General features: G+C 44.3%; 2 protein-coding genes and 2 non-coding genes across 4 annotated transcripts in view; 1 reads left to right on the top strand and 3 right to left on the bottom strand.

The window, feature by feature from the left end:
- Positions 1-27,733, top strand: part of Znf597 (zinc finger protein 597) — a 324,428-nt gene that overhangs the window by 278,125 nt on the left and 18,570 nt on the right. The gene's annotated exons all lie outside the window — the stretch shown is intronic.
- Positions 4,384-5,496, bottom strand: LOC142831531 (olfactory receptor 1f45-like). The gene has a single exon (XM_075941753.1). The coding sequence runs from the start codon at positions 5,494-5,496 to the stop codon at positions 4,558-4,560; it is 939 nt and encodes a 312-aa protein (XP_075797868.1). The 3' UTR covers positions 4,384-4,557.
- Trnar-ccu (transfer RNA arginine (anticodon CCU)) lies at positions 23,776-23,848 on the bottom strand. Its single transcript has one exon. It is a non-coding gene; the product is annotated as a tRNA-Arg (tRNA).
- Trnap-agg (transfer RNA proline (anticodon AGG)) lies at positions 27,558-27,629 on the bottom strand. Its single transcript has one exon. It is a non-coding gene; the product is annotated as a tRNA-Pro (tRNA).

The following is a 27,733-nucleotide window of genomic DNA, read 5'->3' as shown; positions in this document are numbered from 1 at the left end:
GTAAGGCGCTTGCCTTCCAAGCATGAGGGACTGGGGTAAAACCTCAGAATTTGCCAAAAATCACTAACATTTTATTCCCTGCAGTGGCTTCGCCTCTTCAATAGCACAGTGAGCGGGCTTGTGGGTTATTCTTGGAGTTATTCATCCTCTCCATGATACTTTCTTCAGGTGATGAGCTGCCCCGGTCCACACACTCCTTCCTCCTTGTCCTTAAGCAAAGGCAACAACCAGCTTTAGGGAGAACAGGAGAAACAGCAGGGCAAGGCCAAGGGATGAAAGAGTATGGCCTGAGCTTTTGTTTGCTCTCATGCTGAGGACAGCTCTAGGCCGTGTCCCCTCAGCACACACTCTGCTTCTGAGCTTCATCTGCCTCCTCACAGCTCCTGAGAATGTTCACTGAATGAGATTCTGTAGAAAATGCAAACCTCAGAAAGAGCAAAGAGCAAGGGGTGCTGTAAAGCCCCAGAGTCAAGTCGCCCGGTCCTGTGTGTCTTCTCATTGCGCTCTTCTTCTTCCTGACCAATAGTGTCTCTCTCATTTGCTTAACATCTGAAAAGTGAGATTGAAATTTTTCAAAAACTCTGTGTCAGTGAGGATGATGTCCTTGTGACCTCTGTCAATGTACAGATTATATATATCTTAGATCATTTAGAGGAGAAACAGAAAGCAAAGAAGTCATGAAAATTTGCAAACCCATCACTCATATTTCAACATCTTCTGCTGTCCTAAAATAATTATGCAGATGGAATAACTTCTGTATCTACTTACTTTTTCACCTAACATTTTTATTATGTATTTATTTTGAATAAAATATTTTGACAATTTATTCATTTTACTTGTTCAAGTGTTCTGCCTGTATGTATGTATTATGTGCACTATGTGTGTGCCTGGTGTCCAGAGACAACTGGACCTGGAGTTACAGGCTGTTGTGAGCCACCACCTGTGTCTAGGAGATGAACCCAGGTGTTCTGCAAGAGCAACAAGTGCTCTAACCATGGAGCCCCCTCTCCAGCCCACATCTGACTGCAGTGAGATCTGACACTGTAAGAGCAGCTGAGCCCAGACGACTGACTGAACCTCTGGCTTTGCTCAAAACAAAGGGCCTGGGTATGCTGAGCTCTTTATCCACAACTTACATTCCAGCCACTGTTATAATTTTCCTTTCAAAACGTTACTTTCTCTCCTCCTTCCCCTCTCAGTTAGACTTGCTATACATTGCAAGTCTCCTGGCGGTAGGAATTCCTACAGCACAACACACACGTTAAAAAATGATGAATTCTGTGACAGTCTGAGCTCTAATGAAAGACCATATCACAAAACAAAACAGAATGAACCCTGTTTTCAATAGTAACCAAAATCAGGGAAACCAGCCATAATGGATTTCAAAAGCAACAACTTCTAGCCTCTTCTATGCACTGTCCTGCGTGTCTGTCACCTGTGGGTCACAAGGACTTGGGACCAGCTGCTCCCTCTCATACTCATCCTGAGTTCCTCTTGGGGCTCAGCAGTCAGGGTCTGCCTCTAGGGAGTAGGCTCTACTGGGAAGCATCAGCAGGCAGAATGTCACACCCCACAGCACATCTTCCTTTGGTAACTCATGTGGCCAAACACAAGGTTGAAAATCAGGAAGGGAAACCATTTGCGAGAAGCCACAACAGATGTGGAGACATTGTTACACAGGGCAGTGAAGCAGAGAGTCCCATGTGTCAGTTTACTGTAAAAACTAACAGCAGCAGTGCCAGAGAAATGACAGACTAGAGCGGGAGAGCTGGCTCAGCTGATAAAGGCAAAGGTCAAAACCAAACATAAGAGAAATCACAAGCATGGTTTGCATTGTTTATATTGTGCAAATATTTTGTAATGGAAAATCATGCAGCAGAAGTGGCCTAAAATTTGTGATATATTTGAGCCTGGAAAAAAAAAACTCCTAATCCTTCTGTGTTGTCTTCTGAGATCTGAGACTACAGGTATGGATCTCCAGACATCTTCTTTTTTTTTAATATTTATTTATTATGTATACAATATTCTGTGTGTATGCCTGCTGGCCAGAAGGGGCCACCAGACCTCATTACAGATAGTTGTGAGCCACCATGTAGTTGCTGGGAATTGAACTCAGGACCTTTGGAAGAGCAGGCAATGCTCTTAACCTCTGAGCCATCTCTCCAGCCCCTTCAGACATCTTCTTTTTTTTTTAGGCAAACATGAAAGTATCATTTCATGGCACAAGCCTGCAATCACAGTAATCAGGTGGCCAAGGGAAGAGAAATGATGGGTTAAAGGCAGCCTGCAATGTGTAGCAAATCCAACTGAGAGGGGAAGGAAGAGAGAAAGTAACGTTTGAAAGAATAATTATAACGGTGGGCTGGAATGTAAGTTGTGGGTAGAGTGCTCAGCACACCCAGGCCCTTGGTTTTGCAAAGCCAGGAGGGGTTCAGTCAGTCTTCCGGGCTCAGCTGCTCTTACAGTGTCAGATCTCACTGCAGTCAGATGTGGGCTGGAGAGGTGGCTCCGTGGTTAGAGCACTTGTTGCTCTTGTATGGGACCTGAATTCTGCATGGTGTCTCACAACAGCCTGTCAATTCAGGGGCTGGCCTCCTTAGACACCAGGCACACATGAGGGACATACATACATCCAGACAGACCACTTAGACAAGTGAAATAAGTAAGACCCCAAAACATTTTATTAATATAAATAAATAAGGGAAATTTTAGGTGAGAAGGTAAGTAAATACAAAAGTTATTCCATGTGCAGAATTATTTTAGGACAGCAGAAAATGTTCAAATATGAGAAATCGGATTGCAAATTTTAAATGATTTTGTTCCTTTTGTTTCTCCTCCAAGCAATCCAGGATGCATCTATTCTGTACATCGACAGAGCTCATGTGGACATCATCATCATCCTCAGGACACACGGTTTTTGAAGAAATTTAAGTCTCACTTCTCAGATGTTAAGCAGATGTGAATGACACTTTTGGTCAGGAAGAAGAGCGTCATGAGAGGACACTCAGAGCCAGGTGACATGCTTGGGACTTTACAGCACCGCTTGCTCTTTGCTCTTTCTGAGGTCTGCATTTTCTACAGAATCTCATTCAGTGAACATTCTCAGGAGCTGTGAGGAGGCAGATGAAGCTCAGAAGCAGAGCGTGTGCCGAGGGGACACGGCCTAGAGCTGTCCTCAGCATGAGAGCAAACAAAAGCTCAGGCCATACACTTTCGTCCCTTGGCCTTGCCGCTGCGGCTTCTCCTCTTCTCTCTAAAGCTGATTGTTGCCTTTGCTTAAGGACAAGGAGGAAGGAGTGTGTGGACCAGGGCATCTCATCAGCTGAAGAAAGTCTCATGGAGAAGATGAACAATTCAAAGAATAATCGAGATGAGAGAACACACACACACCACAAAAAAAGAGCTTCATGGAAAGAAAGGCTTGGTTCACAAGAAATTAGGAAGAGACCTAGCAGTGGGTCTGAGCAGAGGGAGCACTGAACGTAGGTTTCCTTACCACATGCCACACATGAGCTCATGAACACTCCAATGTTACATACAGCCATTCAGAATTCCCCTAAAGGGTCCTGACGATGTCCAGCTCATCTCTGGGTTCCTGAAGCCCTGTCTCCTCTGACACGCTTTTCCTGCAGGTAGCAGTCACATTCACAGAGGAGCTTTTGTGGACCAGCCTCCATGAAGACCATAATGGGGACACATAAGGACACTGCTCATTGGAGACAACTCAGATGTTTCCTTCATCTCACTGTCACCCCACCCTCCAGAGCCCCCCTTACCTGTTCTGTATGGAGATTTTACACTACAGTAGATTCCTAGGTGATCACAGTGTCCAAATGCGTGTGTTACCACATCTTCCTACAGCCTTTTAAACAAGGACTTCTCTTAGGGGAAGGTGGGATGACCCAGGAGAGAAAGGCACTTGCCACAGTCATGTCTGTTAGTTGGATTCCTGGGTCACACACAATTGAAACAAGATAATTCACTCCTAAAGTTATCCAATAACCTCCAATTTACATACCATTTGTAATCCCACGGCTTGGGCCCGAAAACTGGTGGATTCCAGGGGCACACAGGCCAGCCAATCCAGACTAATTCATGAGCCTAAGGTCCCATGAGTGACACTGTCACACACAAAATACTGTGTATGTTTCCTGAGAAATGACACACAAGATTGACCTCTGTCATCTACTCAAACAGTCACAGACTACACCAAACACTTGAAAATGAGCTCGACAGATGGACAGACAAAATGTAACAAGTTGATTGCACATAAAACAATTTTAAAGTTAGTACGAATGGCTGCAGAGTAGAACACAGGGTAGAGCTCTTACCTTGCGTGTGCAGAGCTCTGGGTTCCATCCCTAGAACCAGTGAAACAATCAAGACAAAGAAAGGTGGAGTCCCATTATTGGTAACTCCATTATGGCAGCTGGTAAATGAGAGTCCTCTAAAAAGAAAGAAACAATTGGCTTTTAAGTGAGCTTAACAGAGTCCAGTTTCAAATTGTGCTCAACTCTGAAACATGATAGGAAACGAGAATCAGTACAAATCTTCTCGTTAATCAGAAAAGGTCCTTCTATGGACCACTTTGTAGAGAGCCCCTTTCAGGTCCCTGTTCCTCAGGCTGTAGATGAACGGGTTCAGCATGGGGGTCACCACTGTGTACAACACGGTGGCTGCCGTGTCCTTCTCAGATGAATGTGCAGATGCAGGGTTGAAATAGACGGCGATGATGGTGCCATAGAAGAGGCAGACCACAGCCAGGTGGGAGCCACACGTGGAGAAGGCTTTCCATCTTCCCCTTGGGGATGAGACTCTCAGGACAGCAGATGTGATGTGGATGTAGGAGATCAGGATGCAGACAAAAGGGGTAACCATGACTACAGCTCCCTCTGTGAGGATCATCAGCTCATTGAGGTGTGTGTCAGAGCAGGACAGTTTCAGGAGAGGAGTAATGTCACAGAAGAAGTGAGGGATGGCATTGTCCCCACAGAATGAGAGCTGAGCAATGAGCAGGGTGTGTAATAGGACATTCAGATTGGCAGTGACCCACGATCCTGCCACCATCAGGACACAGACTTTTTGGGTCATCTTTGTTGTGTAGTTTAAAGGCTGGCAGATGGCTACAAAACGGTCATAGGCCATCACAGCCAGCAGGAAATTGTCCATGTCCACAAACATGAAAAGAAAATACATCTGTGTGAGACACCCAGAGAAAGAAATGGCCTGAGTCTCAAGTATATGGTTGGCCAGCACCTTGGGGACAGTGGTGGAGGAGAAGCAGACATCCACGAAGGACAGGTTGCTGAGGAAGAAGTACATGGGGGTGTGCAGGCGGGAGTCTGTGCCGATGGCCAGGATGATGAGCAGGTTCCCCAGGACAGTGGCCAGGTACATGGTGAGGAAGAGCAGGAAGAGGAGCCGCTGCTGCTGGGGATCCCTGGAGAGTCCCAGGAGGAGGAACTCAGAGACACTCGACTGGTTGCTGCCTCTCATTGGACTATGAGCAGGCAATGATGATTAAATCCTCAAACTTGGGATTCCTGCTCAAGACTGGACAACTAGAGCAACAGAGAAATAGGTCAGAGGATTTGGCAAAAGCACAAACATTTTGTTCCCTGCAGTGGCTTCGCCTCTTTCTTGGTACAGTGCACAGGCTTGTGAATGGATTGTATGTGGTGTCTCAGGAAGGATGATGAACAGTTTCTGACAGTGAGTTTCTGCTCAGCCATGTGCGCTGCTTGAACTTTCTGCCATTGTTTTCCTTTTGGATCTTTGAGACGGGGTCTCCCATGTTGACAAGAGTGATCTTGAACTTAGAATCCTCATGACCCTGCTTCCTGAGTTTATGGGTGACATGACCACAATGCCTGTCCAGCTAAAGGTTTTTTTAAAGTGTAACTTTTAGAATGTATTTATTTTGTGTGCATTGGTGTTTTGTCTGCAAGAATGTCTGTATGAGGGTATCCGATACCCAGGAACTGAAGTTAAAAACAGTTAAGAGCTACCCTATGGGTGCTGGGTGTATGAAAAAACAGCCAGTGCTCTTAACCACTGAGCCATTATTTCCAGTTTCATAAAATAAAATAAAAATGACATTTAAAAAAATTACAGACATATCCTGGAGGTGCTGGTACCCACTTTTAATCCCAACACTTGGAAGGCAGAGTCAGCAGATCTCTGAGTTCAAGGCCAGCTTGATCTATAGAGCAAGATCAAGGACAGCCTCCATGGCTGCACAAAGAAACGCTCTCTCAAAACAAATTACAGACATAGGAATTCTGGCAGAGTTAGGAGGGGGGGTGTAGTGGTAGATGCCTTGAATCTCAGTGTTAGGAATGTAGAGGCAGGAGGATCAAGAGTTTAAGGTCTTGAGCTACACGGCCAGTATGAAGATAGTTTTAACTGTGTGCAACCTTGTTTAAATGTCAATCAATAGATTAATGAACTAAAACATTGTGTGTGTGTGTGTGTGTGTGTGTGTGTGTGTGTAGTGGTGTTTTATTTAAAAATATGAAAATTAGTAGATCATTTGAAGGAGAATGATGGAAATTATATTAACACGTGAAGTGAAATACGCCAGACTCGGGAAAACAGAAACACTTCATTGCTGTTTGGTTTTTTGCTTGCTTATTGTTTTTGGCTTCTGGGAGGCTGTGTTGTTTTGTTTTGTTCTGTTCTGTTTTTTGAGACAGGGTATCTCTGTGTAGCTCTGGCTGTCCTGGAACCTACTCTGAAGACCAGGCTAGCCTCAAATCAAGGAGATTTTCCTGCCTCTGATTCCCGGATGCCTCCTACCACCTGGATACATTTCTTTTCAAATGGGAAATCTAAGGTAAAAAGAAACATGCTCAGACATGGTTGGACACATCTATAATCCCACTACTCCACAGGAAGAGGCTGGAGGATCTCTGTGAGCTTAAGGCCAGTTTTATGCATAGATAGTATCTCCACAGAGAATCTCAGCAGCTGGAGGGATGGCTCAGCGTTAAAGACCAAGCTCACAACCAAAAATGTAAGAGAGTCTCAGGACAGCCAAGATATAGAGACTGTATTTGTTTTTCAATTTTAATTAAATAATATCATTTTTAGTAATTAATGCATAATAAAAATAAAAACATTAAAGTAGAAGGGGAAATTATTTCCAGAGACCAGGAAGCCAGAGGGGAAGCCAAAGACAGCAAAGGATAAGATTTGCATGGGATCAAAGTATATTTTACATGTGTAAAGCTGCCATGATGAAACCATCATTTTGTACAATCAATCTATATTGACAAAAAGATATAAAACCACCAAAGCACTCATATACACACAGATGATTGCCCTAGATGCTAACAGGCCGCAAGCTTTTAACACCCAGTATTATAGACACAATCACCATGATTAACAACGTGGCTTTGGAGGAAACATGGGTTCTCCATCCTCTCCAATCTGAACAAATCACATATTCCTGCTTGCTCTGTGGATCATATTTGGCCTCATCCAAAGCCACCCCAGGACTGATAATCACAGTGTGCTGCTCTCTAGACTCAAACAGAGCTCACCTCTGAGTTCTAGACCACGACTTCTTGGCTAGGGGCCCTGAGCTGAACTTGTGGAGCTAAGGATGAGTCAGAGGGATGGGCAGACACTTGGCCAACCTGGACTCCCCACAGCCAGGACTCCAGAACTGACAAGACAGGCGCTGGTTGTAATGGGTGATTATAAAGAATGGTCTGTGAGCTCAGAACTGCTTATGTGGCTCCACGTAGGAGGAAGGGGGTCCCTAGAAGGTTTCACCTCCAATATGCAGCATAAAGTCCTACTGACCTGACATTGAGAGCAGACGGCAGTCGGCGATGTCACCAGAAGTGCTGGGCTTGCTTCACATTCTTTACTTGGCCAGAAGTTGTCGTTCTGAGGGAGGAGAAATGTCATTGGTGTTGTTGGGCTGTATGCAGGATGCTCTGGAGCCTGGGCTCAGCCCTCAGGAACAGAAGGACATCTGGGGATCCACAGGGTGAGCTCTTCAGAGGAACTTCCATGGCCTGCCTTGAGGGCCATGGTCCCTGAGAGCCTCATTAGAGACAAGCAGACAGCAATTTGTCCTTTCTCCTTCTGGGCTTGTTAGGAATAACCTTAAGACGAGCCTCTCTGCCAACGCAAATAATTTCAATCAGACCAAACGAATGCCCGTGTTTACTGCAGTGTTCCCGATGGCCAGGAAAGCATTGCGGGATAGAGAGAGAGACAGAGAGGGGCACATGCCAAACCTGAAAACAATGTGTTCTTTTTTTTTGGTGACAGCCTAAACAGCCTGTAGAAAAAGTTATGACCCTCCCTTGGGAGGGCTCAGTGCTTGGCGGGCTTTTCCAGAATTGGGGTACGGACCAAGGCATCTCCCAGGCCAGGAGCTGAGGTGATGCCTCCAATCATCCCCTTGGATATAGGCGTGTCAGAGGGCTGGGGTCTCACTTTCAACCAAACATCCAAGACTCCTTAGATATAGGGGCATCCGCTCAAGTCTGGCTACTTCCTGCGGGCATGGGCGACATGGGGTGGGGAACTGGGAGTTGGGCTCACAGTCAGTAACAGGTGTGGCTGGAGGGGCATCCGGTTTACTGTCATCCTGGAGTCCTCAGGCACCTGCTTTTTGAGGGAGATGAGAAGGTAGGAGGCTAAGAGGAAAATAATTATTATTGGCCCTATAAATGGGGCAGCCATGGGAAGTCATTAACTGTCAGAAGTGCCCTGAATGTACAATGAGACCCGGGTGTATTAGATACAACCAGATTTTAGTGGTACGTGTCCTTCATCCCAGAGAGTCGGGAGCAATGGTGAAGTCCTGGAGCTGGTGCAGGTGTTGGCATTGTCTGCAGAGAGCTTTGTCTTGGCCCCGAGAGCAGAAGTGACCTATAAAATGTGCTTGAAACTGGCTGGCGTTAAAATGGGCTCTGAAGACTGTTAGTTTTTTATCAGACCTGATTTTTGATACAGCAGCAGAAATTTTTCAGGAAGAGAACTGTAGCAGATTTATATCTTGGTGGCAGAGCAAAAGGCTACTGCTTTCAAATGCCTCTAGACACAATTAAAGCAAGTTGGGACCTCTGGATTTTTAAGATACGACTATAACCTGTTGACATTGAATTATGAAGCCTGTGAAAGAGGCACCCCTGACTGTATTCTAGCAGGAAACTTCACAAATAAAGTAATGAGCTACCAGTACCTTAAGTCATCAAATGCCATTAGACTGATCTGGGAGGGATAAATGAACAAAAATGAGACAGCTTTTTAGCTACACAGGCAATCCCAAATTTGTCTTAGTCCATGGAGAACATCAGCCTAGAAGCAGTGCTTGCCGTTAGCTATAAGTACAAGAGGCCCAAAGATTTTCCTGTGGGAGGAAGATTTAGTCTACCTGTCTCAGAAGGATGAGAAGATCGATTTCCCTGAAGGCATCCAGGAAGCTGAAGAGGTAAAAGGCTGCTTATCCTTTGTGGGTGGCTTTGCCAAACCCATAGACAAGCCTGGAGGTGAAATTTCCTAGTAGCAATTGCATTTTTTTTTTTTGATTTTTCGAGACAGGGTTTCTCCGTAGCTTTTGGTTCCTGTCCTGGAACTAGCTCTTGTAGACCAGGCTGGCTTTGAACTCACAGAGATCCGCCTGCCTCTGCCTCCCGAGTGCTAGGATTAAAGGCGTGCGCCACTTTGCAACCACGTATCTACTTGGAGGAGCTAAAGGATGCTGCGGGAGCTGGTGTGTCTCTGTGTTAGAGGCTCTTTTCTTAAATGCCATACCTTCAGATCTGTAAAGGCACTTGAGAATTGGGTACCATTACCTGTTATTTAAACTGGGCATATAAGATAAATTTAGACATATATTTTATCCAATTAGTTACAGTTAGTGTTAATAATGTAAGAAGATAAAAGGAAATATTTCAATAAGTCAAAGAATAGTAGCACACATGTGTACTCTTACCCAAGATGGAAGAGAGGTCAAAATAGAGGTTACCTAACCAGTTCTAGCAGGCTGTTTTCTGACATCTGCAAATGCTGTCTAGCTTGCTTGTGCACACCACACACACACACACACACACACACACACACACACGCAAACTGTGTTGGTTTGAGTGAGAATTGTCTTTATTGGCCCATATTTGAATGTGTGATTCCGAGTTAATGAACTGTTTGGGGAAAGATTAGGAGGTGTGGTCTTTGAAGGAGTGTGTCACATGTGTGTCACACTAGGCTCATCTCTTGCCCTCTGCCTCCAGTGTATGGATCAGATGTAAGCTCTCAGCTGAGGCTCCAGTGCCATGCCTCCCATCTGCTGCCAGGCTACCCACCATGATGGTCATGGACTCGCCCTCAGACATCATAAACAACCTTCCAATTAAATGCTTTCTTTTATAAGTTGTCTTAGTCATGGTGTCTCCACATGGCAATAGAAGAGAAACTAAGACATTTGATCTCAGCACCTGAGAGTCAGAGGCAGGCAGATTTCTGTGAGCTCCAGACCAGATTGTTCTAGATAGTGAGTTCAGGTCAGACAAGACTACACAGGGAGACCCTGTCTCCAAAAGAATACAAAGAAAATAAAACAGAAAGTTAATAAGCTTGAGTTGCACAGAGCTGTGCACACTTCCCAATCCACTGCTCTCTGTTGTCTGACTTTGGGAAGCATCTGACCTGCTTCCTCTGAGTCCCAAACCCTCATCCTCTGCTTAGTGAGGAAGTAAGTAAGTTAGACACATAACTAACTGAAACAGTTGGTATGAAATGTCTTGTGACTCTTGACCTCGTCAGAGTGCTTGTCCACCACACAGAGCCTGTGTATTAAGTCATATTCCATCCTTCACCCTGCTTAGTCATCTGTATCTGGGTAGGTATCACCTAGAGATCATGTTCCATGCATACACAATTCATATGCCATCAATCAGTTTGAATAGGGGTCACAGGACAAGTCAAATGCTTTTTCCATTTTAGAGGGAATGAAAAATAGAAGCCATTGATGGATCTACTTACAAACTGGTAAAATGAGGATTCTAATAAGTCTATATTTCTGACCAGGAGTGCTTTTTTTTTTTAAATGCTAAGCAGGTGTGGCTAGGACCAACTGCGTAGCCCTGCCTATTGGCTCTGCCCCATCCAACAAGGCAGAGGTATATTCACCACTTTCTGTGAGCCGTGCTCACCACCCCAGCTCCAGGGATACAGCAGGTCTAAGTCACCATTAAGCAACTAGTAGCATAGTGCTCACAAACCCCATTTAAGTGCAGGAGCTCCTAAAAGAGCCAGAGCCATTCATGCTGCCAGCACAAACCAGGAAGCCATCTCTTAAAGAAGCCATGCTGTTTTCTGCTGCTAATGCTAAGTCAGGAAGCTTTCTCATAAAGAAGCCACACTTCTGCTCACCATCAGCAAACAGAGCCTATCTGAAAAAATGCAGCTACCAAGAAACTGCCCTTAGCTCCTGTTTTTGTGGGTCTAGAATCCCTGGGGGTTTTTTTTAAGCTTTTTTAGATCTTTTGTGGATCCATGCCCCAAGACGGTGGTCTCCATTTTGTAAATGGAGACTACTCATTCATTCCAGCCACTCAGACCTGAATAATCACATAGAAACTATATTAATCAGAACACTGCTTGGCCTGTTAGCTCAGGCTTCTTATTAACTAACTCGTACATCTTTTTGTTTTGTTTTGTTTTTTTTTTTTCAAGACAGGGTTTCTCTGTAGCTTTGGAGCCTGTCCTGGAACTAGCTCTTGTAGACCAGGCTGGTCTCGAACTCACAAAGATCCGCCTGTCTCTGCCTCCCGAGTGCTGGGATTAAAGTGGTGTGCCACCACCGCCCAGCTCAAACTCTTACATCTTAAATCAACCCATTTCTATTAATATATTACTACAAGGCTGCAGTCTACCAGTAAGATTCCAGCTTCTGTCTCCTTCGGCAGCTACATGGCATCTTCCTGACTCTGCTTTCTTTCTTCCTCTCTCTCTGCTTGGAATTTCCACCTTGCTATATTCTGCCCTGCCATAGACCAAAGCAGCGTCTTTATTACCAATGGCAACAAAACTAACTATCCATAAAATAACCATACACTCTGAGTCAGAAGTGTTATCTGAATCCTTAAAATTATGTATTTTAGAAATGTAAGGTTAGAATACAATTGTCACCAAAAGTTTTTTGTTTTGAAGCTTTGTCTCCTGTGGGTGTCCCTGTTTTAGGAAACTGGAAGTTCTAGGTCTGGTTGGATGCTGTGTCCTTGGGACTGTACCTTGCTTCAAACTCCTATCTGCCTCTCACTCTATGTCCTGACTGTCATGAAGTGGGAAAGCACTCTTGACTCATGTTCCCACCAATGTGCTCTTCCCAAGCACACGGGGCCGGGCAACCATAAGCTGACCTCTCCAAAACTACAAATCAAAAATAAACCCTCCTGGGCTGGAGAGATAGCTCAGTGGTTAAGAGCATTGCCTGCTCTTCCAAAGGTCCTGAGTTCAGTTCCCAGCAACCACATGGTGGCTCACAACCATCTGTAATGAGATCCGGTGCCCTCTTCTGGCCTGCAGACATACAGACAGAATACTATATACATAATAAATAAATAAATATTTTTAAAAAAATAAAAATAAGAATAAAATAAACCCTCCCTAGCTGTTAGATAACCCCACTCTAGGGACCCAAAAGTAACTAATGCAAGAGGTATGTGCTACTCTAATCTGCCTTGAGTTATTTATAACCAAATTCTTCATTCATGTGTCTTAATTAACATTCAGCAGATAACTACAGATAACTCAAAACTAAAACCTCAGGATTATAATGAGCTCTTATATCCTCATCAGACACTCACTAATAGATAACTTCTGCCCATCCTATCTCCAAAGATAGTCCCTCTAATTGAAAATAAATAGCACACAAAGCTGATTACACAAAAAATATCCAGAAGGGAATAGTCATAGTTACAACTAACACATTTAGTAAAGGTGTTATTTGAAAGTGACAGAAAACCAACTTTAATTAGCCTAAAGAGAAACAGCAACTACTGATGGACGTAATTGCCACACATTTCAAACTGTCTTTTTAGGAAGTCTGTGTTTTCAGACTAAATTCAGGCCCCCATGATGATGTCACAATTTCCTCTTTATTTTGTTTCTGTTGTGTGACTTTTTCTGGGAAGAAGTAAAAAAAAAATAATGTCTCTTAAACACAGACAGTGTGAGCATTATAGCTTGGATGGAAAGGTATCCTGGCAGCCAGGAGCCAAGGAATACCACGAAGTCCCTGTAAGTGTAGCAGTACAGGAACAGTTCCTCTCCAGGGAATGGTTTCCCCACTGTGAGTGTCACAACTCTGCTCTGGCAGGGGGGTCTCCCCAGTGTGGTTGTTACCGCTCTGCTCGCATTTGCTCCTGACCAACTTCCTGCTGCCTGTAGCATAGGAGCTGGAGGATGGGGGTTAGGACAGGACAGGGTGGATAAAGCTCAGACAAGAGTCAGATGTCAGCGTTTTCATGAGGAAGTGTTAACAGCCCCATCATCATTGCCATAAACCTACCTGTCCCTGTGCTGTTTCGCTGTTTGGTTGCCATGACTGCAGGGCCAAAGTATTCTGTAGGTCTCCATAGCAGTCTGTCCTAAGTAAGATAGCCAAAGGTCTTGTCAGGCCCAGAAGAAATAACTTCACTACCACAGCTTCTATTCAACTTCATTCTATACAGACTTTCTCTTACTATATAACCTATCTATCAATAATTCCAAATTCACACCCTCCCAGACCAACGGTGACCCCTAGACCAACAGTGACCCCCCCCAGAACAGTGATCCCTACACCAACAGTGACCCCCAGACCAACAGTGACCCCCCTAGACCAACAGTGACCCCCTAGACCAACAGTGACCCCCTAAACCAACAGTGAACCCCCCAGACCAACAGAGACCCCCAGACCAACAGTGACTCCCTAGACCAACAGAGACCCCCCAGACCAACAGTGACCCCCAGACCTACAGTGACCCCCAGATCAACAGTGCCCCCCCAGACCAACAGAGACCCCCAGACCAACAGAGACCCCCAGACCAACAGTGACCCCCAGACCTACAGTGACACCCAGATCAACAGTGATCCCCAGACCAACAGTGACCCCCCCAGACCAACAGTGACTCCCTAGACCAACAGTGACCCCCTCAGACCAACAGTGACCCCCCCCAGACCAACAGTGACAGCACACACACAGCTTCTCCCCACTGTGAGTTGCTAAACAAGGTCAGGCTATGGTAGTCCCTTCCTGGAGTGCATGTGTAGATCTGAACAAACCATTCTGAGTGGGCGTGCAGGATCTTCTGGACATCCTAGATCAAAGACCAAAAATGTCCTACTACAGTCTTGATCTTAAGTCAGTTCTTCTCAGTTGTGAACTTGATAAACTAGATCTAGAATCACCTGGGAGACCAGTCTCTTGGGCATACCTAAGAGAAATGATTTTTTTTCTATCAAAGGTATTTAGCCCAATAAGACCCCATAGTTCTTGAACCTCCCCCTTCCACTTTGTCACTATTAGCCAATTGTATCAGATTGTAAAGTAGAGCTCCAACGCATGGGATGATCACAGCCACCAACTACATCAAGGATCGAAGACCGAGGCTGCCTTGACTAAGTAAGCTCACTATCCCTATTGGTTTCTAGTGCTCCCTTTTTACAAAAGGAAAATGCTTTGCCAAGTTACTTTCTCTTTGTTGATGTGTTCCTTTGTGCAGCATCAAGATTTAACTTGCTAGCTGAGCAGTGGTGGCGCACGCCTTTAATCCCAGCACTCAGGAGGCAGAGGCAGGCGAATCTCTGTGAGTTTGAGGCCAGCCTGGTCTACAAGAGCTAGTTCCAGGACAGACTCCAAAGCCACAAAGAAACCCTGTCTCCAAAAAAAAATTTTTTTGATAATTGTGGGGCTCACCCAGGATTTCAAATCCATCTGAGAAAGTGTTTAGATCCCCCCCTTCAGGGGAAGAGTGCCCCACCCTTAATGTGGTGGCCTCTACGAGCCCAGGAGAATGACACTCTCCAGGGGGCCATAACAATTCCAAGACAGAAGGTTTCTCAGTAATGTGGGAAGCCCCAAGAAAATGACTTAGAGACCAGAAAGCTCTTGTACAAAAGACCATGTTAGGGAATGTAAAGAATGGCAAAGTACTCATTGGGTTGAAGACGAGAATGAACGAGACACGTCACTGACGTGAAGTGAGCAAGGAATCCCAGCCCACCACTCCGTAGGTGTCCTTGGCCATTCACTATTCACAAATCTTTCTAATCTCAGCCTTAGCCTCTGGCTAGCCCTAAGGTCAGGGCTCCTTCCCTGCTGGGCCGAATGCTCCCAGTGCAACAGCACCACCTATAGGCACTGGACACAACTACACTTTCTCTCTGCTTTCGCGATTCCCCTTCTCAGTAAGGCTAGTACCTAGAAACCGAAGGGAGGTCAAACCAGGCTCTAGATGACACCACTTGGAGTCCACGGTTACAGAGCGAGCATGCTAAGACATATGGACTCCTTTTCTTGGGGTGAGACCGAAAAGTCATTCCTCTGTCTCTTTGTTTTGCTTTTTTTTTCCAGATCCACATGCCTAGGCTACATGTACTACATCTATGCTAACCTAACTCAGTACCTTTTTTTTAAGAAGAGGAGTAACTGTCCACATAAAATCTGTGAGACACGGATCCCAGAAAGACTTGTGTCCTGATGGCTAATTTTATCATAGACCTGAGGTCACGATAAGCAAGAAAAAGAAGTAAGTATATTATTTTGTCACCGTCTTGGCTGGTGACCTTATCAAGATGAAGACAAGCAAGTGAGTTGGTCATCACCTTGGTAAGTGACATTATCAAGATGACCATACCCATGTGACTTCACTGCCATCTTGGTTACTGCACCCTATGGCATGAATCAAAATGTCAGCACCCATAAAACTACCTGAGCTCCCAGGGGATTACCGCACCCCTATAACTTCCTGCATTCTGGTTTATAGTCACATGTTCCCGTTTTCTTCTCCCAACTTAATTTTTCTTTCTGGTTTTTACCTTGCTCAGTGCCTAATGGAATAATGGAAATGGAAAACCCAGAGGAGGCTCCAACATGGTACTGCCAAGTGATAAGGTCAATGCGTTTCTCCATTAGACTACAGAGATAATACCAGACCTCTATGGTGGATGTAGCAAAGGAGGGCCAGAGAAGCCAAAGGTTCCTCTAAACTAATGTGACCCCTCAGGACTATATCTTCAGCTGGTCTTAACTGTTGAAAGAAGGGCTGATTTTGACCAGCTGCATGGTCTTAAATATCCAAAAGAAAGTCTAACCAGAGAGTAAGATGAGGGGTGTATTTCTTTAAAATCCAAAGAGCTCACTCCCCAGACATTAGACCTAAACCCATGTGAAATGTCATTTAGACAAATTTAATACTACTTATTATCTTCTTGATAAGAAAATAGCCAGCACACCTTTAACCCCAGAACTCGGGAGGTAGAAACAGGTGGATCTCTGTGAGATCAAGGCCAGCCTGATCTACCGAGCAAGTCCCCGTACAGTCAGGGCTACTCAGAGAAACCATGCCTTAAAAAATAAAAAAGAAAGAAAGGAAACTGCTGCCTAGGTAGGAGACTTCAGACTTTGGCTTGCTGCTACACCTACCTAAAAGCTAAGGGAGACAGGTCCTCTATTCTGACCTGAAAGTTTTATTTTCCTCCCTATCTAGAAGCCATCTGGGAGAAACTTCTGATTCTAGACATTCAACAGCTATCGAAGGGTCTGAAAGCAAACCCTGGGTTCACCACTCTAAAAACCAGACTTAGCGACCAAAGAAAAACAAGAAGGAGCCTAATACATGGAGACTGTAATCTCAAGACACGGTTTCTCTGTGTAGTCCTGGCTGTTCTGGAACTCGCTCTGTAGGCCAGGCTGGCCTGGAGGCTCCAATCTCTAAAAGAGATTCTAATGGACTTTGACTTGAACATTTAAGAAAATGTCCTTTATTCTGTTCACCTGGCTTCCTGCCTAGGTCTTGTAATGCCAATGAGCTCTCCCTTCCCTTCCATTTCTATCCAGTCATGACCTTCCTTCCTCCTCCAGACACATAGCTGTTAGACAAATAAAAGCCCCCCCCCCCCGTGTGCTTGCTGGAGGGGTACACTGACTGCCAGGCCCAATAACCTCATCTAGCCACAAGAAGCTAGATCAGTCACTGCCCCAATTTCACGATGGCAGTTAGGGTTGCTTCTTGGGGTTATAAAGAAAACTACTTGGATTCTTCCCCAAATTGTGTGTAATGCACCAGTAACTGGAGCTCGTACATTTTATACTGATGCAAATAAATCCAAAAAGGCAGGTTACAAATCAGAAGAATTAAGTAAGGTGGAATAAAGCCCTTATAATTATGTCCAAAAGGCAGAACTGTATGCTATTCTCATGGTACTAAGGGATTTTAAAGAACCTCTCAGCCGAGTGATGGTGGCGCATGCCTTTAATCCCAGCACTCAGGAGACAGAGGCAGGCGGATCTCTGTGAGTTCAAGACCAGCCTGGTCTACAGAGCTAGTTCCAGGACAGGCTCCAAAGCCACAGAGAAACCCTGTCTCAAAAAACCAAAAAAAAGAAAGAAAGAAAGAAAGAAAGAAAGAAAGAAAGAAAGGAAGGACCTCTCAATATCATTACTGATTTGCAATATGCAGAAAGTTGTCTTGCATATTGAAACTGCTGAATTTATAGCAGATGATACAGAATTGACTTCGTTATTCATAGAGGTTTAAGATATTATCAGGAATAGGTTTTGTCCTATATACATAACACACATCCAATCCCATACGGGTCTGTCAGGTCCTGTAGCACAAGGTAATGCAGAAATTGATCAATTATTGATTGGAAGTGTGCTGAAGGCCTCAGAATTTCATAAGAAACATCTTGTCAATAACAAAGTTTTAAAGAAAGAGTTTTCTATTACATGGCAACAAGCTAAGGGGATTATACAGAGATGTCCTACTTGCTCTTTCTATAACCAAATACTGCTACCTGCAGGTACTAATCCGAAGGGTACTCAAAGGAATGAAATCTGGCAGATGAATGTGTTCCACTTTGCAGAATTTGGAAAATTAAAATATGTACACCACACCATTGACACTTACTCAGGTTTTCAGTGGGCAACTGCTTTAGGCTCAGAAAAGACTGATTCAGTAATCACACATTTATTAGAAATTTTGGCCATCATGGGTATACCTGCACAAATAAAAACAGGTAATGGTCCAGCATATGTCTCTAAAAAAATGAAACAGTTTTTTGCTTATTATAATATAAAGCATTTTACAGGTATACCACGCAAGCTTACAGGTCAGGCAGTTGTAGAAAGATCAATTCATACTATAAAGGATATGTTAAACAAACAGAAAGGGATGGTAAATACCCCCAGAAATAGATTGTATAATGCTTTATTACTTGAATTTTATTAATGCTAATGAGAAAGGAACAACAGCAGCAGAGAGACATTGGATAATAGAAAAAACTTTTGAATTAAATCAATTAGTATAGCTGGGTGGTGGTGGCGCACGCCTTTAATCCCAACACTCAGGAGGCAGAGGCAGGCAGATCTCTGTGAGTTTGAGGCCAGCCTGGTCTACAAGAGCTAACTCCAGAACAGGTGCCAAAGCTACAGAGAAACTCTGTATCTAAAAACCAAAACAAAACAAAAATATCAGCCAGTATATTTCAAGGATGTGCTGACTTCACAATGGAAACCAGGAGATGTGCTATGTTGGGGAAGGAGTTTTGCTCTTGTTTCCACAGGAGAAGAAAAGCTATGAATACCATCAAAATTGATAAAGATTTGGTTTGAAAAAGAGAGATGTCTTGAGAAAGAGAAATGATGGCTCATTCACAGAGGTGATAATCATATAGGTGGTAAGAAACTTCATAAGGGTTGGGGCAGGGTTCTGTTCTTGTCTTTGCAAGAAAAATATTCATTTTCAAAGAGTGGAGAGAGCTTGGACATCTTGATGCCTAAAAATAAAAAGATAGCTATCCAGAGAGGATCAACAAGCAAAAAGAAATCTGCCTTATGATGCTGTATTATCATCATGGTAAAATTTGATTATTTGGACACATATACATTTCTACTTAAAAATAAGAGCTGACTTTGGAATTGGACAATGGCTGTCCATCTCTAAATCCAAGCATGTTGTTAAAAGAAAAATTTAGAATTTCTGTCTCATGTCAGGAGCCATCTGGTATAGGATAAAAGAAGATAGATTTTTAATGAAATATTTTACTTTTCTCTATGCCCATTTTGTTCATATCTTTCACTGAATATATGTCTATATGAATAATGTTTAAGTTTTCCACAGTAAACAGTAGATTTCCGGGGGCTGGAGAGATGGCTCAGAGGTTAAGAGCATTGCCTGTTCTTCCTAAGGTCCTGAGTTCAATTCCCAGCAACCACATGGTGGCTCACAACCATCTGTAATGGGGTCTGGTGCCCTCTTCTGGCCTTCAGGCATATATACAGACAGAATATTGTATACACAATAAATAAATATTGAAAAAAAACAGTAGATTTCCCTGCAGTAATCTTTGAAGCTTCCAGGAAGAAGATAGGTCCCCCACAACAACAACTCCACCTGGTTAATATGACGTCATGATGCTGATAGCACTGCTATGAGACTGGTTTTGGGGTACCAGCTATTGAAATGGAACACCTTCTTATAACATTCTGGCCAGAACTCCAAATAAGAACTTCAGAAAAACCCTATCGACTACTTAGAGACCATTTGCAATTATACAAAACAGCAATCCTGAAACTTAACCATCATTTTACTTTTACAGGATCCCATAGAAAAAACATTGTCCCCCAAGACAGCAGGAAGAAATTCTAGAAAGCAATGTCCCCTCTCCCAACAAAGTTTGTCCTCATGGTTAGAGACACCATTTAGGAGTTGATTATTACTCTCATAGGGTTGGGGGTTGGAATGAAAATTATGTAGGCCTAGAGATCTCAAAAAAATAAAAAGGAAAGATTGAATGGGATAATAGGTAATTTAGTGTGAACGTATCACACTAATAATAGTAAAAATAGTGACTTAATAGAGTGAATATTTGTGAGCTATTATTTATGGACAATTTACACTGGTATAGCTTCTTGTATATTGATACAAGTTCAAATTATATTTGTTATTTCTATTTACAATATTTGTACACCTATGCAAAATTATTTTGTTATATTATATGCATGCATGTTTCTACCTCTGTTTATTTATTTATTTATTTTCGGTTTTTTTGAGATAGGGTTTCTCTGTGGTTTGGGAGCCTGTCCTGGAACTAGCTCTTGTAGACCAGGCTGGTCTCGAACTCACAGAGATCCGCCTGCCTCTGCCTCCCAAGTGCTGGGATTAAAGGCGTGCGCCACCACCGCCCGGCTCTTTACCTCTGTTTAAGACATTTTGTATATTGATACAATTTTAGGATATATTTATCATATCACATTATATATTTCTACCTCTGATCAAGATAGTTATGCATTGTTTGCATTTTGAGTTCATTATCCTCCTTTATTGCAAGTTGTTTAAAGATTGCTTAATATTCTGATATGAAGTCTTAATTTTTAAGACTTCATATCAAAATAGGTATTAAGTATTTTAGGTCAATAGTCATTCATTTTTTTATTCTTTTAGTCAGACTAATTAGGTTATTTAGATATATAGAGATTATATTCTTCATAGAATACCACTTCAAAGATCTGTAGTCCATGGCATTTAAATAATTTAGGATTCTGTTGATGTGAGACACAGTTGCTCCTGTAGCACCCATCTATTCCCAAGAGAGTGTTGAACACCAAAACACTCCACTTTGAGTTAATTTTCTTCTTTGCATAACTGGCCTTTGGGCAAGGAACTGCCCATGCCTCAACCACTGACAAAGTGCACCATGTCCAGACTGGACAAGCAGGATACAAGAAAAAAGACTGTCAAATCTTGCCAAGACAGGGTAAGACAGTTTTGAAAAATTTCCTGCCTCTGGAAATGGTCTGTCAGTTACTCTAGGCCTTGCCAAAGTTGGCTGCTTCAGCATTGCAAATGAGACTTTGGGTGATTGCTCGGGCAGCCAGTTGTCTCTGTCATCTACTGCACATTTTGGAAGCTGCTTAATTGCACTTCCTGCCTACTCAAGTAATATTATCTCCCGTCTCAGGCCTTCGATGGGGTTGAAGATTAGATAGTCATAGTTACCATCCTCTTATGATAAAGCTAAGCCATTTCCAATACGAGACATAGACTCCTTAGGATAGAATATTTACTAAAACATTTAGCATATGTTCCTTATTTAAAATTGTTTGTGCTGGTTGTAATTCTAATCTTATACTTGATATCTGTTCCTAGTGTATATAGTTTTGTATTAGGTTTGGAACTCTCTTATTTAAACAAAAGGGAAGATGCTGTGGGAGCATCTTCAGCCAACAGCCTTTAAGATACCAGCACACTTGGGCATGGTCTCTTATACTATAAATGCAGCTGTAAAGAATGCACTTGCTCTCACTTCCGGCTGCTAGACTCTGTTCTTCTTCCCCATTCATGCAGAGGACTGTGATCTAGGACAGTGATCTGTGAGTCTCCCCTAAATAAATAACCCTTTATTATTCATAATTCTGAACTAGCGTGGGATTATTTTGTAATTTCCACCATCAAAATCCTGTCTCAAAAAAAGCAGAGAAAGGTGATGCTCACCTTACTAGACCTGGATGGAGGTGGGTGGTCCTTGGACTTCCCACAGGGCAGAGAACCCTGATCGCTCTTTGGGCTGACGAGGGAGGGGGACTTGATTGGGGGAGGGGGAGGGAAATGGGAGGCAGCGGCGGGGAAGAGACAGAAATCTTTAATAAATAAATAAATAAAATTAAAAATAAAAAAAAGCAGAGAAAGAGAGAGAACAAGGCAAACTGGGAGTGATGGTGCAGGCTTGTTATGCCAGCTCTTAAGAGGCTGACAAAGTAGAATCAAGAGTTTGAGGCCATCCTTGGCTATGTATTAGGTTTGATGCCTGCCTGGGCAGAGGAGGGAAAGAGAGAGAGAAAGGGTAAGGGAGATAGAGAGAGAGAGATACCAAGGCCATCTTGAGCTACGTGGTAAGATGCTGTCTAGAACAGGTTAGAATAAGAAAATAAAGATGGGCTCCAGCTTAGAATCTACTGCTGCTTTTCACTTTCCCTTCCTCCTCCGGGTTGAGTCTTGTGGTTTAAACCCAGCAGATCACTTAACCTGAACACAAACACCCGCATCCGTTCTTCTACAGGTAATTCTCCCCACCCTGCACTGACAGCCACTCTGCATACATCAGTCCAAGGGAAGGAAAGAGGAGGGGGTGAGGAGGGGCACATGAAGGGAAACAGAAAAAGGTGGAGCACAAAGGGGAGAAGAGAAAACCACACATGTCTGCTTACTCTAGAATGCAGTCAGATTCCAGCATGCTCTGAGCAGCCAGACCATTTCCCAGAAGACAGTGAAGTAAAATTAGGTATTAAAAAAAAACAATTACTAGATACTGATTTATAATTTCTTTAGTAATTTGTTAAAGCAGCTTGTATTCTCTATTTGCCAAGCATGACTTCACTTGCTGCCTGACACAGAATGACCTGGGAAAATAGCTGGAACTATTAGTCATCCCTTAAAAACCTGCAGACTGTCACCTACTCTCCTTAGAATCTTGCTTGCCCACTCCACCTTGTGGTTTTAGAATATAGCTGGATTTGTCATCAAAGCCTTGCAGTTGCCCTGACTACTGCCCACCAGCGACATCTTCTCTCTTCTGCTCTCAGTGGTGTCTGAGCACTACTCCAGGAAGTAGTGCTCAGCTGGCCTTGTGTTCAAAGGATCTTGGGCTTTATGTTATTGGTGTACTCACTAAGTCACAGACCAATAGGGACAGAATTTGCTGAACCCCAAACGATAGACTAATACCAAGACCCCCTCCCATCTTTTTCCCACCTCAAAGGAACTATAAAATGTCACAGAAATAGCCATTCCGAAGCAGAGATTCAAACAGAAGATCATCCACAACTCTAGTACAGTCCTTAGTCATCCCCCTCAGCCCTGCCAATTCTTCAAGGGCCGCCTGTCAGAAGAAACCCCTCACATCCTTTCTCCCTTTACCTCCCTCCTCTAGTCCAAGGAAGTAAAAGTCCTTAGCCCTGCTAGGAACTAGGCATGACAAGCTTGTTTGATTAAAAATCCCTCTCATGTTTTATCATCCAAGTAGACCAGAAGAGATTAAATTGTCTTTCTGCGGTTGAATCGTGTTAATAAAACAAATTGAAGTTGCATATGATGGGGTCACCCCTGTAAGGGAGCCACTCATGGAGCTGAAACTGAAGGAGAGTTCAAAGTCAGCCTGGACAACAGAGGGGAACACTCCAAAAAAAGAAAGGAACAGAAAGAAACAAACGTATTTAATTCTTCCCCTACGAATGATCCTTTTCCCTCTTTTATCCAACAGCTACACTAAAACATCTTGTAAACAGATTCCTGAACATCTGAAAGTCTCCAGGCAGGGTAGACATCTCCCAAAAGCAGCTGGAACTCAGAAGCACATTTCCTGTGCTGTGGAAAGACAACACCCGGACTGCTTTCCAAAACCCTGCACGTTTAATCACAAGAGCACATTTCTTGAGTAAATGGCATTTTTTTATCTTTTGATTATTCTATTTTCTTTTCATTATGAAACGCTGTGGATGATATAGCAGCTTAAAATGTTACCTGTCAAGGCAGGTAGTAGGATACACATTACCCCAGGTGGGACTCGAACCCACAATCCCTGGCTTAGGAGGCCAGTGCCTTATCCATTAGGCCACTAGGGCGGGTGATGAGAGCCTCCCTTGAAAACTTTTTAAAGGGACACTTCCGCGCCAGTGGTTAAACCATCGTTCAGTTACTAGCATTTATTTACCCAGGATATCTTGCCCAAGTCACTTTAGCGTTCCAGCCCCAGCGCCCTCGCACGCCACGAGCTCCTCTGGCTGGGCACGTTCCGGATCTTGCAACCTCAGTCCACCGCTCGCCGGGCCTCGCGCCTGCACTTCCTCCCCGGGGCTGCCTGTCTCCGGACACACCGCATTAACTTTAGGGTAAAGACTTGGGAAGCACTAGGAAAAATAGGGGTCCCTAGCTGGCTCTGTCGGTGAAGTCCTGGACCCTCGAAAATCCCTCGCGTGTGTTCTTTCCTGGCCTCTCACTGAACCGCACTGCAGAGAGAGACGCCGGAGACAGACCCAGACCGAAACAGAGGAACCCACCCACCTGACCCTACAAGGCTCGATCGCAGAAGTCAGAGCCTTCGCGTCCTCACGCCTGCAGCCACTGCAGCCCCGGGACTGGACGCGACCTTCGAAGCTTGGGCACCGTCCAGGGTCCAGAAGATTCGGCCCTGAGCCTATCGCTGTGCAGACACTGGTGCACCGGGGGTATGGGGGTGCCAGACAAAACAGAGCGGCCTGAAGCTACTTCCTTGGCGGAGTTGTCAGGAAACTCTCTCTTGGTTCACTGTAACTGGCAATTTGCCTAGTGGTAAAAATTTGGCAGAATCGGAAGCTGTTCCGATCCAGCTCCACGCTGCCGTCCAGCTCCCGGAACCTTAGAGGGACACCTTCCTCCTCCTCGCCCTGTCAGCGTCCTCTGCTCTGGAATCCGCCTTGCGGTTTCGAACCGCGGTACTGGGAGACCGAGGCTCATCCCGGACTGCAGAGGCGGGCGCTGCCGTCCGAAGCGTGAGGTGAACTTCGCTAGCTTAAAAAAAAAAAATCCTTTGCATTTTTACGGAAATGCAAGAGAAAAAGGAAGATCCAACTAAGACCCATAAAACTGAGGTCCTAGCTAGTTCCAGCGCGGGTCTGCGCCTCGGAGACCTTAAAGATGCTAGGAGACCAGAGGACCCGAGGAGGGCACAGACCTCGGACCCTTCAGGTCGAGCTGGGACCCGAGAACAGACTTCTGATAACTAGAGTCCGGTTATCTGGTACCAGATTTGCCCTTAAAGGCTACTGACAAACTTCAAACTGACATGTATTAGCAGGCCAGATGTCTTGTAGATTGTACCACAACCCTGATTAATAGTGTTTTGTAGTCCAGGCTGCCTCAGACTCGACGTACAGCCGAGGATGACCTTGAACCTCCTTCCTCCACTTCCCAAACTCTGGGATTACAGGCGTGGTACGTGCCTCCACACAGAGATTCTAAGTGTTTTCTTTTTCTTTTTTTTTTTATTTGTTCTTTTTTTTGGCATACTTTTTTTTAATTTATTTATTTATTAAAGATTTCTGTCTCTTCCCCGCCGCCGCCTCCCATTTCCCTCCCCCTCCTCCAATCAAGTCCCCCTCCCTCGTCAGCCCAAAGAGCAATCAGGGTTCTGTGCCCTGTGGGAAGTCCAAGGACCACCCACCTCCATCCAGGTCTAGTAAGGTGAGCATCCAAACTGCCTAGGCTCCCACAAAGCCAGTGCGTGGCAGTAGGATCAGAAACCCATTGCCATTGTTCTTGAGTTCTCAGTAGTCCTCATTGTCTGCTATGTTCAGAGAGTCCGGTTTTATCCCAGGCTTTTCCAGACCCAGGCCAGCTGGCCTTGGTGAGTTCCCCATAGAACGTCCCCATTGTCTCAGTGTGTGGGTGCACCCCTTGCGGTCCTGAGTTCCTTGCTCGTGCTCTCTCTCCTTCTGCTCCTGATTTGGACCTTGAGATTTCTGTCCGGTGCTCCAATGTGGGTCTCTGTCTCTGTCTCCTTTCATCGCCTGATGACGGTTAATATTCAGGAGGATGCCTATATGTTTTTCTTTGGGTTCTCCTTATTTAGCTTCTCTAGGATCACTAATTATAGGCTCAATGTCCTTTGTTTATGGCTAGAAACCAAATATGAGTGAGTACATCCCATGTTCTTCTTTTTGGGTCTGGCTTACCTCACTCAGGATAGTGTTTTCTATTTCCATCCATTTGCATGCAAAATTCAAGAAGTCTTTGTTTTTTACTGCTGAGTAGTACTCTAATATGTATATATTCCATACTTTCTTCATCCATTCTTCCATTGAAGGGCATCTAGGTTGTTTCCAGGTTCTGGCTATTACAAACAATGCTGCTATGAACATAGTAGAGCATATACTTTTGTTGTATGATAAGGCCTCTCTTGGGTATATTCCCAAGAGTGGTATTGCTGGGTCCAGGGGTAGTTTGGTCCCGAATTTCCTGAGAAACCGCCACACTGCTTTCCAAAGTGGTTGCACAAGTTTGCATTCCCACCAGCAATGGATGAGTATACCCCTTTCTCCACAACCTCTCCAGCAAAGGCTATCATTGGTGTTTTCTAAGTGTTTTCTTATCAGCAGAGCCGTGCTAAATTCTTTGGCAAAAGCGCTACACAAACTCTGGGACTAGTCGGCAGATCCATGGCAGCGTAGTAAATCAACCCGGACCTTGCTGAGCTATGTTTTCGAATGCCTGAACGGCATTTGCACATTCTTCTTGCACGTTTGTTAGACTTGTTCGTAGTAACACGATCATCTCTGACCCTGATGGGAAAGGTTCCCTCTTTTTCTCTTCTCCAGGTTGCGTGCAGGGGATTTAACCAGAGACTAAGGCATGCTAGACAGGGTGCGGTCACTTTCTTCTTGAACTCACTCCTTGAAGGTTTTTGAAGAGTGCAGTGATAATAAACCAGGAAATGTAACTTTTTTCCTCCACAACCCCTGGAGCAATATATAAGGTTCTCAACATCTTAGGCCATCTTCTCTCCCAAACAGCAACCAGCGGGGTGGAGCGGGCAGGGTGTTTTCCTATGCGTTCTCACCTGTCCAGCACAAATTCAAGGGGTCCCAGCCACCTGCTCCAGTTCTCCCAGCATCCCTAGGGTCCCAGAGGGATTGATTGGCAAATGCCTTGTAAGGAACTATTAGTTTGAGGCTCCGTGCACCTCCCCAGGGTTCCCAGGGTCATTTGCATTTGGCTAAAAATTCCTTTAGTGATGTGAAAGTTCTCTGCTTTGGTTGGTTGGAACTTGAGGGGGAGAGGGGAGAAGGGTTTCACTACTTAGCTCAGGCTGTCCTGTGACTCAGTCTCCTGCCCCATCCACCCTAGTACCGGAATCTGGCATGCACCCTCCTACTCACTTTCAAGGCTGTTTGTTTTTTTGGTTTTGTTGTTTTGTTTCTTGACACCACACCTGGATTGGCTTTTTAATCCAGCATTTTTCGTTATTTTTATACATCAGGTTAGTTTGAATAATCCCAGCCATTCTCGTTGATGGAAACTTTGAATTATGAGCTGATGCTATGGCTCAGATAATTGCTTGCCTAGCTCTGAGCTCCAACCTGAGCACCAGATTAATTCATAAGCCTATAGTTTCCAGCAAATGAGAAGTGGAGACAGGAAGGTCAGAAACGCAGAGTTCAGGACAAACCTGAGCTACAGAAGACCCTGCCTCAAACAGAAAACAAACAAGCAAGAACCGCCTTGAGAGACTTCTATTTGTTTAGGAAGTCCTTCTATTTAGCCAAGGTTGACTTTCAATACAGGCCAAAATGGTTAGGGCTCGTCCGGGATTTGAACCCGGGACCTCTCGCACCCTAAGCGAGAATCATACCCCTAGACCAACGAGCCTTGAAATTTAAGAACATCTGCTTCTTTTAAGGATGGTGACAAATTCCTGTGGTTGGCCTGCACAGACCTAAAAAGTTTCAGATCCATCTGGAAAGAGTAAACTT

This window comes from Microtus pennsylvanicus, chromosome 11 (genome assembly GCF_037038515.1).
Source record: "Microtus pennsylvanicus isolate mMicPen1 chromosome 11, mMicPen1.hap1, whole genome shotgun sequence".
Classification (NCBI taxonomy): domain Eukaryota; kingdom Metazoa; phylum Chordata; class Mammalia; order Rodentia; family Cricetidae; genus Microtus; species Microtus pennsylvanicus.
Note: the sequence above shows the minus strand (reverse complement) of the source record. Positions and strands in the feature narration are given on the sequence as shown.

Bases quoted from the DNA above. Each gene is read 5' to 3' on its own strand.
- LOC142831531 (XM_075941753.1), bottom strand. From the start codon at position 5,496: ATGAGAGGCAGCAACCAGTCGAGTGTCTCTGAGTTCCTCCTCCTGGGA.